General features: G+C 47.1%; 1 protein-coding gene across 6 annotated transcripts in view; it reads left to right on the forward strand.

Annotated features, from left to right (window-relative positions):
- Window positions 1-97: 97 nt before the first annotated feature.
- tom1l2 (target of myb1 like 2 membrane trafficking protein) overlaps window positions 98-10,791 on the forward strand; it is a 17,484-nt gene continuing 6,790 nt past the window's right edge. For all 6 annotated transcript variants that reach the window (XR_006369372.1, XR_006369373.1, XR_006369374.1 and 3 more), the window contains exons 1-9: window positions 98-1,341; window positions 1,704-1,788; window positions 3,435-3,513; window positions 3,587-3,736; window positions 4,240-4,374; window positions 4,471-4,626; window positions 6,042-6,158; window positions 6,236-6,369; window positions 9,983-10,034. Coding sequence is in view for 3 of the 6 variants with exons in the window: in XM_044103502.1 (XP_043959437.1) it covers window positions 1,290-1,341; window positions 1,704-1,788; window positions 3,435-3,513; window positions 3,587-3,736; window positions 4,240-4,374; window positions 4,471-4,626; window positions 6,042-6,158; window positions 6,236-6,369; window positions 9,983-10,034 (960 nt within the window). In the remaining 3 variants the exon portion in view is untranslated. The remainder of the gene's footprint in view (window positions 1,342-1,703; window positions 1,789-3,434; window positions 3,514-3,586; window positions 3,737-4,239; window positions 4,375-4,470; window positions 4,627-6,041; window positions 6,159-6,235; window positions 6,370-9,982; window positions 10,035-10,791) is intronic.

Raw genomic sequence — 10,791 nt, forward strand, 5'->3', positions numbered from 1 at the left:
AGCTTGTTTCTGTTCTGACAGCAACCAGCAGCTGGAACATCCCAATGATTTCCCAGTTTACAATAGAAAACATGGTTGTTGGGTCTAACCTTTGACCCCAAATGCTGCAGGTTGAAGAATCTGAATCTTACTGATGAAGGTCCTTGAAGAATTACATTCTTGGATGTGATCAAAACTAAAAACATTAGAGATGCACTGATATAAAATTTTGCCAAAACTGCTATTAATATAACGTATAAAAAAGGGACAGTCAGTTAAACACCTGGTCATGTGCATCACTGTCACATGACCAAACAAATCCCACGACCTCTGCCCTCTTCAGAACAACAAACAAGAACAAGATGGAGACAGACGCCTGTCTGAACTCTCTCAGCTGGAGGTTTGGATTAATGTGTTTTTGGATGTAAGGAAATTCTGGAGGTTTCAGCGTGTCTTTTTATGGAAGGTAGCCATATTGGATTCTGTGATCAACCTCTTCAGTTTTTTGGTTTCTTGAACTCTGAACTTGTGACCTTGAATTAAAAATGGGTTACAGTCTCCTCCTAACAAGCACAAACAAATGGAAGCTAATTTTTTCCAAAAAAGAAAAAATAAAAGCCCAACAAGAAGTCATATTTAGAGTTTTAAAGTCATAATTTTAACTCTCCGAGTCACAATATAGATATAGAAAGTCTCAGTGACTTTCTATCTCAGTCAGAGGCTTCTTCACATTTGCTGTAGTGCAGACTGCTACAGGAAATCCTTGCTGCCCACATCCATCACCATCTATAATAACTTTTTGATGAACCTTGGATAATATGAGTTACAGCTACAGTTAGTTTCACTTTAGGGTCAACAAAGTATTTTTCAAATGAACTGAATAATTATTCACTTACGTATTTATTGACTAAAATAATTATAATAGCATCTTCAATGCATTTATCTACAACTTCATTTTAATTAGAATATTTGTAGCCTAATTACTTATTAAAGTATTATATTGTGCAACCACTTTCAATTCTTGTTGCTGTTACCTGTTGTATGGAAATAAACGAAAGTAGAACATATTCTTTATTTTCATAATTACATTGATAAGATTATTATTACAGTTCCCTTATCAGGAGTTTATTGATCCAACCTTTGGCATGTGTTATGTACAGTGCATTTAATGAGTGTTGGGACTGTCCAATCAAAATAAAGCTCTAGAATCTATTGACCAATGGTGTAAATCTGTGGGCGGGGTTCAGTAGACGTCTCCTATTGCATCATCACCGTCGTCCCATGGACTGACTTGTTTGTTGTTGAGCAAGATGGAGTTCCTTCTGGGAAATCCTTTCAGTACCCCGGTGGGTCATTGTATCGGTGAGTCAGAATATCCCGAGGCCGCAGCTGGAAGACGGACATGTTCGAGGTTTATGTGGAGAAGTCATTTAAGATGTTGCTACTTTAGCATGCTAACGTCTCTGAATGAGTGGAGCCTCCGTTAGCCGCCTAGCTAATGAGCCTCTAGTCCTACCCTGGTCGCCGTGGAAACCTGGATGTTAACTAGTTAGACGTCTCCTTTATGTGCTTGTAATTAACGCTAGTTGGTGCTAACTGTATTAGCAGTCAGGTCTGTTTTAGCTAAGTGGCTAGGGTGAAGTTAGCTCTCTGTTAGCCACCAGTCATCGTCATCAGGCTGATGTGCTTATGGAAAGACGTTAATGTTTTAATGTTTGTTCCAGAGAGAGCCACTGATGGGTCCCTGCAGAGTGAAGACTGGACCCTCAACATGGAGATCTGTGACATCATCAATGAGACAGAGGACGGGTGAGTAGCCATCATTGTAGGCTAATAATCTGTACTCGGCTGTTTTTACCTGAGGAAAGACTGACTGAAGGCCCTCAGAGTTCCTCCCTCACCTGTCCTCCATACCTGGGTCAAGGCGAGAAAAGGAGTCCAGCTCTGGGTGTGTGGGGCCTCAGTGCTTATCTCCTGCTCCATAACCGTCTGCTTTTATTCCTTTAGCTGGTGTGTGAAGTCCAGCTTTCTGTTTGATTAGCAGGTCGTAAACGGCAGCCTCACCCTCAGCCTCCCTCCAGAGCAGCTTCAGCTGGTTTTACTCAGCATGTCTGAGTGAAGGTGGACTTTTAGAGAATAATGTTTTCACCTTCCCTCACCTGCTGATCCAGCTACAATTAGCAACAGGTTTTATTTTCACATGTTCTTGTTATGAAGCTTGTTTCAGTAAATCAACTAATTAAAAATAATAAATGAAAGTGAACTTGATCATTTCCATTTGCATGGTAGTTTTCCCTCATCGGTCTCTAAAACCACTGGATGACTCAGCTGGCCCCATTAGTCCAACAGATTTCATAATCCATTGTATTTGTTGTTTCTGTTCTTTGGTTTATTCATTTTGGATATTTAAAATGTCTTCCAGTTCCATTGCCAAATGTTCATTAGAGATGAAAGTTTATTAATCTTTCAGATTCTGTGCTTGGATTATGATGACATTTTCATTATATTACTTGAAAATTGTCTCAACATGACAATATTATTATTTATCACAATAACTACTGGCTCAACCTGTCACCCAGCAGGCCTCAATGTCATTTATTAAGTTTTATTAAGTTTTCAGAAGAAAATTCAATCAACCTTTTCCACAAATAAAGCTTGGTGTGTTTAATAGCAGCTAGCTAAACGTTCTTCTTCTGTCTGTGCAAATCTGGGGAGAGAATTTAAATGCATGCCACACTTTTAAGATTTTGCTTAAAAATCAAAACTATTTTCTTTCCACTGCAGTTATAAAGTGTTGTTTTTTCCTATGAAATGATAATATTTCCATCAATGTTTGTGGTTAACATGAAAAGAGATCTAGAGAAACTCATCCAGTCCATCGATTCTGTCAACAAATCAATCCTCCAGCTGCAGCTGATCCAGAATGCTGCCGCTGGAGTTCTGACCAGAACCAGGAAGTTAGAGCCCATCAGCCCAGTTCTCCAGAACCTCCACTGGATCCCTGTAGCTCAGAGAATAAACTTTAAATCCTGTCAGTTTCTAAATCACTCAACGGATCAGAACCACAACACATTAAAGTTCTGCTGCTGTTGGATCGACCTCCCAGACCCTTCCGGTTCTGGTTCTGGTTCTGCTCTGCATCAGAACTAGAACCGAATGAGGAGAAGCAGCATTCAGCATCTGTGCTGCATAACTTTGTGTTTTTATCTTTATGATGTAAAGCTCTTTGAAACGCCTTGCTGCTGAAATGTGCTATATAGATAAAATTTGACGGATTGATTGATTGATTGATTGATTGATTGATTGATTGGTAGCGTGTGAAGAAGTTTGAATGGCGTCTCCCTGAAGATGTTGCTAGTTATCTTTCTTCTCCTGGTGGTATTGGTCCTGTTTGGACCCATGTGGAGGCCTCAGAACGCCAGGCTGATGTCCGGCTCTGTGTCTCTTCCCTTCAGGCCGAAGGATGCGATGAGAGCGGTGAAGAAGCGGCTGAGCGGCAACAGGAACTACAGGGAAGTGATGCTGACTCTAACGGTGAGACGCAGCAGAGTGAAGGTTTCCTCTGTTCTGTGATGAAACGTGCTGACAGCTGCTGCATCTCCACCAGGTTCTGGAGACGTGTGTGAAGAACTGCGGCCATCGTTTCCACTCCTTGGTGACCAGTAAGGACTTTGTGGACGGCGTCCTCGTTAAAGTCATCTCTCCTAAGAACAACCCGCCCACCATCGTTCAAGACAAAGTCCTGGCTCTGATCCAGGTAGGACAGTTGCAGGTAGTCTGGTTCTGCAGCCGGTTCTGGGTTACCTGAACCAGATCAGGTGACTCTGCAGCTCCTGTTTCCACCTGAGCGGCTGTCAGGACGGAGCTACTGAAGTAGAGCTGGAACAACTGGACAGACGAATTGATTACCGGAATGATTGATTGATCTGGAAGAATAACTCGGAGTGATAATTAAACTAAAAGTACAAACTAACTCACATATTGACAGATAAAGAAGGTTTTTATCTTGCATGCAAAAAGTTTTATACTGTTTTGGTTTAATTACTGCTCTGATTGCTCCGTTTTAGCGCCTACGCTCCAGTTAACCATGAATCAACTGCTAAACTTAATTCAATAATCGATTGATCTGTTGAGTCATTTCAGCTCTAATTTTCAGGAACAGACTCTGTAAGCGCTGCAGTGCTCTGAAGATACCTGCTGAAGGTTTTCGGCTCAGACAGGAAGTGGGTTAATTGCTGGCTGCTGGTTCTCTTCCTGCAGGCTTGGGCCGATGCGTTCAGGAGCAGTCCGGACCTCACAGGTGTGGTTCAGGTGTACGAGGAGCTGAAGAGGAAAGGCATCGAGTTCCCCACGTCAGAGCTGGAGACGTTGTCGCCCATCCACACCCCTCAGCGGGTCGGAGCCGCCGCCGCTTCTCACTAAACGCTCCCACTCTCCCTGACCTCTGACCTCTGCAGCTTTATCCATGGTTTCTTTGTATGTCGTTTGCAGGCAGCGTCTGCTCCAGAGGGCGACTCTGCACTCCACAAGTACAGCAGCAGCAGCAGCAAGACTAAAGCCGCACCGCAGTCCGTCCCACCAGCCTACAGCGCGCCGCAGGCCCCCGGCCTGCAGCCAGGGGGCGCCGTCACCCCCAGCCCCGAGCAGGTGCTGCAGCGAACCGCTTCACTGATCCGATGATTTATCTAAACAGAGATTCAAGGGCGTAGGTTTGGGTATGGAGACGTGTCACGACCAATATTCAAGGGATATAAAATAGTCCCGACCAATTTTTGCCATATTAATAAAAAAAAAAAAAAAAAAAAAACATATGTATTTTTTAACAAAAACAAAATAAATAAACGAAAATCTACATTGATTAGTTTAATATTTCAATATACTACGCAGTGGTAGCATTCATTTTAAAATTCGCTGTTATGAACTATGACGACCCGCTATTGGCTCACAGAACGTGGATCTACGTTCTTTGATTGGCTGCAACAGGCGGCGGCCAGCTGGACACAGGCGGAACGGAAACTTGGTCCATGGAGCTGAAAGTGAACGCGTCTCCTTCTGAGTTTGACATTTATTATGAGTCTCCGAGACCAAAAAAGAAAAGGACGACAGACATTAGAAGTTATTTCGCTACCTCGGCTGTAAGTACAGTGAGTGGAACCATAAGTTAGATATCTATCACGCAACGCATTTGTTGTAAAGTCCGGTGTTTAGTAAGGTCAGCACTGAATGTGAGGTAGAATAGGAATTTTGAAAAAAGTAAAGTGTTCTTGAACTGATCTGCTGAGTATGACTGTATCTGGTTGTATACACAAGATGTATGATCAAGTTATGACTATGGTTGGGGGAGGGGTTATTAAGCCAATGTGGAGCCCCCCCCATCCCCCCCACTGGTCAGAAATGGTCGGGGGGGGGGGGGGGGGGTCAGTAAGTTGTAAGGTCCCACCAAAACTTAGACCAAACCTCTGCCCTTGCAGAGATTAAAGCAGGTTTAGGGATTTAAAGCTGCAGTATGTAACTTTAATATTTGTTGAAAATGTCATGATGGTTTAAAAAGATGAGATGTGAAAAATGAAGCTCCTCTGATTTCGCCCAATTCTAACAACCAATCAGAGCCGGGAGGCCGGGAGGCGGGGCTTAGCACTGTTAATTGGCCTCCATGTTGTGCTGCTCGTTTTCACATTTGCCCCCTGCTGCGCTACAGATAGCATAGCCTGTAAAAGCTAATGCTAGTTAGCATAACCACCGATGACGGCGGATGAACTGTTTTTCTGTAATGGTAAGTTGTTTCTCTGCCATTAGCACATTTAGCAGCGAGTACATGAGGATAATTGACAGTTCTAAGCCCCTCCCCCGGTATCTGATTGGTTATGTTTGATCCTGAATGGTTTCTGACGGCAGCAGCAGCTCAGGAAGCCACAGGAGAGGGCCGATCTGTTCAGACTGTAACATGGAGTCGGTTTAATAAATATGTAAAAACATGTTTTTATTAAAGTTACAAACTGCAGCTTTATTTGGTGTTTGTTCCAGCTTGCAGCCTAATGGTTGTTGGTGTTTGTGTTGCTCAGATTAGCCGGCTCCGCAGCGAGCTGGATGTCGTCCGTGGAAACACCAAGGTGATGTCAGAGATGCTGACGGAGATGGTGCCAGGGCAGGAGGACGCTTCAGACTACGAGCTGCTGCAGGTCAGACCTCGGGCCTCGGGCCTCATGCTAACTCTGAACACCATCATAAACCACGAATCCTCCGTCTGCGTTGTCAGGAGCTGAACAGGACGTGCCGAGCCATGCAGCAGAGGATAGTGGAGCTCATCTCCTGCGTCTCCAACGAGGCGGTGACCGAGGAGCTGCTGCACGCCAACGACGACCTCAACAACATTTTCCTCCGCTATGACAGGTCAGAGCCCTGAAGCACCTGGTTTCCACCTGGTTTCCACCTGGTTTCCTGCTGGTTTCCTGCTGGTTTCCATCTGGTTTCCTGCTGGTTTCCACCTGGTTTCCTGCTGGTTTCCACCTGGTTTCCTGCTGGTTTCCTACTGGTTTCCATCTGGTTTCCATCTGGTTTCCATCTGGTTTCCACCTGGTTTCCACCTGGTTTCCACCTGGTTTCCTGCTGGTTTCCACCTGGTTTCCATCTGGTTTCCTGCTGGTTTCCACCTGGTTTCCATCTGGTTTCCTGCTGGTTTCCACCTGGTTTCCTGCTGGTTTCCACCTGGTTTCCACCTGGTTTCCTGCTGGTTTCCTGCTGGTTTACTGCTGGTTTCCACCTGGTTTCCACCTGGTTTCCTGCTGGTTTCCACCTGGTTTCCTGCTGGTTTCCTGCTGGTTTCCTGCTGGTTTCCTGCTGGTTTCCACCTGGTTTCCTGCTGGTTTCCACCTGGTTTCCTGCTGGTTTCCTACTGGTTTCCATCTGGTTTCCATCTGGTTTCCACCTGGTTTCCTGCTGGTTTCCTACTGGTTTCCATCTGGTTTCCATCTGGTTTCCACCTGGTTTCCTGCTGGTTTCCACCTGGTTTCCACCTGGTTTCCTGCTGGTTTCCACCTGGTTTCCTGCTGGTTTCCTGCTGGTTTCCTGCTGGTTTCCTGCTGGTTTCCTGCTGGTTTCCACCTGGTTTCCTGCTGGTTTCCACCTGGTTTCCTGCTGGTTTCCTACTGGTTTCCATCTGGTTTCCATCTGGTTTCCATCTGGTTTCCACCTGGTTTCCACCTGGTTTCCTGCTGGTTTCCACCTGGTTTCCATCTGGTTTCCTGCTGGTTTCCACCTGGTTTCCATCTGGTTTCCTGCTGGTTTCCACCTGGTTTCCTGCTGGTTTCCACCTGGTTTCCTGCTGGTTTCCTGCTGGTTTACTGCTGGTTTCCACCTGGTTTCCACCTGGTTTCCACCTGGTTTCCTGCTGGTTTCCACCTGGTTTCCACCTGGTTTCCATCTGGTTTCCACCTGGTTTCCTGCTGGTTTCCACCTGGTTTCCTGCTGGTTTCCACCTGGTTTCCTGCTGGTTTCCACCTGGTTTCCTGCTGGTTTCCACCTGGTTTCCTGCTGGTTTCCACCTGGTTTCCTGCTGGTTTCCATCTGGTTTCCTGCTGGTTTCTACCTGGTTTCCTGCTGGTTTCCACCTGGTTTCCTGCTGGTTTCCTGCTGGTTTCCACCTGGTTTCCTGCTGGTTTCCTGCTGGTTTCCTGCTGGTTTCCACCTGGTTTCCTGCTGGTGTCCTGCTGGTTTCCACCTGGTTTTCTGGTGGTTTCCTGCTGGTTTCCTGCTGGTTTCCACCTTGTTTCCTGCTGGTTTCCACCTGGTTTCCTGCTGGTTTCCACCTGGTTTCCTGCTGGTTTCCACCTGGTTTCCTGCTGGTTTCCACCTGGTTTCCTGCTGGTTTCCACCTGGTTTCCACCTGGTTTCCACCTGTTTTCCTGCTGGTTTCCATCTGGTTTCCTGCTGGTTTCTACCTGGTTTCCTGCTGGTTTCCACCTGGTTTCCTGCTGGTTTCCACCTGGTTTCCTGCTGGTGTCCTGCTGGTTTCCACCTTGTTTCCTGCTGGTTTCCACCTGGTTTCCTGCTGGTTTCCATCTGGTTTCCTGCTGGTTTCTACCTGGTTTCCTCCTGGTTTCCTCCTGGTTTCCAGCTGGTTTCCTCCTGGTTTCCTGCTGGTTTCCACCTGGTTTTCTGGTGGTTTCCTGCTGGTTTCCTGCTGGTTTCCTGCTGGTTTCCACCTGGTTTCCTGCTGGTTTCCACCTGGTTTCCTGCTGGTTTCCACCTGGTTTCCTGCTGGTTTCCACCTGTTTTCCTGCTGGTTTCCATCTGGTTTCCTGCTGGTTTCTACCTGGTTTCCTGCTGGTTTCCACCTGGTTTCCTGCTGGTTTCCACCTGGTTTCCTGCTGGTGTCCTGCTGGTTTCCACCTTGTTTCCTGCTGGTTTCCACCTGGTTTCCTGCTGGTTTCCACCTGGTTTCCTGCTGGTTTCCACCTGGTTTCCTGCTGGTGTCCTGCTGGTTTCCTGCTGGTGTCCTGCTGGTTTCCACCTTGTTTCCTGCTGGTTTCCACCTGGTTTCCTGCTGGTTTCCTGCTGGTTTCCACCTGGTTTCCACCTGGTTTCCTGCTGGTTTCCTGCTGGTTTCCTGCTGGTTTCCTGCTGGTTTCCACCTGGTTTCCACCTGGTTTCCTGCTGGTTTCCACCTGGTTTCCTGCTGGTTTCCACCTGGTTTCCTGCTGGTTTCCTGCTGGTTTCCTGCTGGTTTCCTCCTGGTTTCCTGCTGGTTTCCTGCTGGTTTCCACCTGGTTTCCAGCTGGTTTCCTCCTGGTTTCCAGCTGGTTTCCTCCTGGTTTCCTGCTGGTTTCCACCTGGTTTCCAGCTGGTTTCCTCCTGGTTTCCAGCTGGTTTACTCCTGGTTTCCTGCTGGTTTCCACCTGGTTTTCTGCTGGTTTCCACCTGGTTTCCTGCTGGTTTCCTGCTGGTTTCCACCTGGTTTTCTGCTGGTTTCCACCTGGTTTCCTGCTGGTTTCCTGCTGGTTTCCACCTGGTTTCCTGCTGTTTTCCTGCTGTTTTCGTGCTGGTTTCCACCTGGTTTCCACCTGGTTCCCACCTGGTTCCCTGCTGGTTTCCACCTGGTTTCCTGCTGGTTTCCACCTGGTTTCCTGCTGGTTTCCACCTGGTTTCCTCCTGGTTTCCAGCTGGTTTCCTCCTGGTTTCCAGCTGGTTTCCTCCTGGTTTCCTGCTGGTTTCCACCTGGTTTTCTGCTGGTTTCCACCTGGTTTCCTGCTGGTTTCCTGCTGTTTTCCTGCTGGTTTCCTGCTGGTTTCCACCTGGTTTTCTGCTGGTTTCCACCTGGTTTCCTGCTGGTTTCCTGCTGGTTTCCACCTGGTTTCCTGCTGTTTTCCTGCTGTTTTCGTGCTGGTTTCCACCTGGTTCCCACCTGGTTCCCTGCTGGTTTCCACCTGGTTTCCTGCTGGTTTCCACCTGGTTTCCTGCTGGTTTCCACCTGTTTTCCTGCTGGTTTTCTGCTGGTTTCCACCTGTTTTCCTGCTGGTTTCCACCTGGTTTCCTGCTGGTTTCCACCTGGTTCCCACCTGGTTTCCTGCTGGTTTCCTGCTGGTTTCCACCTGTTTTCCTGCTGGTTTCCACCTGTTTTCCTGCTGGTTTCCTGCTGGTTTCCACCTGGTTTCCTGCTGGTTTCCACCTTGTTTCCTGCTGTTTTCCTGCTGGTTTCCACCTGTTTTCCTGCTGGTTTTCTGCTGGTTTCCTGATGGTTTCCACCTGGTTCCCACCTGGTTTTCTGCTGGTTTCCTGATGGTTTCCACCTGGTTCCCACCTGGTTTCCTGCTGGTTTCCTGCTGTTTTCGTGCTGGTTTCCACCTTGTTTCCTGCTGGTTTCCTGCTGGTTCCCACCTGGTTTCCTGCTGGTTTCCACCTGGTTTCTCTCTGAACCTGGTTTTGGGTCGGTCCCAGGATTTTGGCCTTGCCAGTTTGGAATCTGTTGGGTTCCAGTTTGATGCGCCGTCTGTTTCCTGTGCTGCAGGTACGAGCGTTTTCGGTCCGGCAGATCCTCCGCTCAGAGTGTCAACAACGGGGTGAGTCGCCACAGACTTTCTGAACGTCTTCGCCTGGCTTTTTGAACCTTTTGGTTAAAATTGCCTGTGGCTCATTAGCTGCTCTCGGTTATTTCTTCTTATGTTTTCACATTTCATCATGGTGTGAATGATGGTCCATCAGTCAGATGAACAGGTCCAGCCTGAGAGCCAGGCAGCTGGAACCAACTTTCTCCTCTAAAACCTTTTAATCCGTGTAGATTTATACTGAGACCAAGTTGTGCCCAGCAGGGGGCGCCACACTGGCTGGATCCAAAGTAAATGCATCCTGGTTATGAAGGCATTGTAAAGATCAGGAGCTGAGCTGCCGTTCTCCATTGCAGACCTGAAACGGTCTAGTCAAAGCTCCATCCAGGTTTCTAAGCAGCCTACATGAAACCTGCTTTGTTTCAGCCTCTGAATGTCTTCAGTTAAAAATGGCTGCTTCTGACCAGCACAGCCTTCCAAGGTATTCAACCCTGTTGTCCGGCTCTGTGTTTACTCTCACAGGTTGCTGTCTACTAATTAGGCAACTTGTTCAGGCTGTGGATTTTCTTTAGCGGCTCCACAGAAAAGGGGGATGAACTAAATCCACATGAAGCTTTTCTTTCTACTTTGTATAAATTTTCTTCTTAACTTTAATGCACAGTTTAGTTTTGGTCTATAAAACCCCAGTAGGTCAGCAGTAAATACTTTGGTGTGGCGCTATGAGAGATGCAGCTTCAGGCACAGATCTTCATCCAGACTGACCGTCACCTCA

Source organism: Gambusia affinis, linkage group LG20, assembly GCF_019740435.1.
Source record: "Gambusia affinis linkage group LG20, SWU_Gaff_1.0, whole genome shotgun sequence".
Lineage (NCBI taxonomy): Eukaryota > Metazoa > Chordata > Actinopteri > Cyprinodontiformes > Poeciliidae > Gambusia > Gambusia affinis.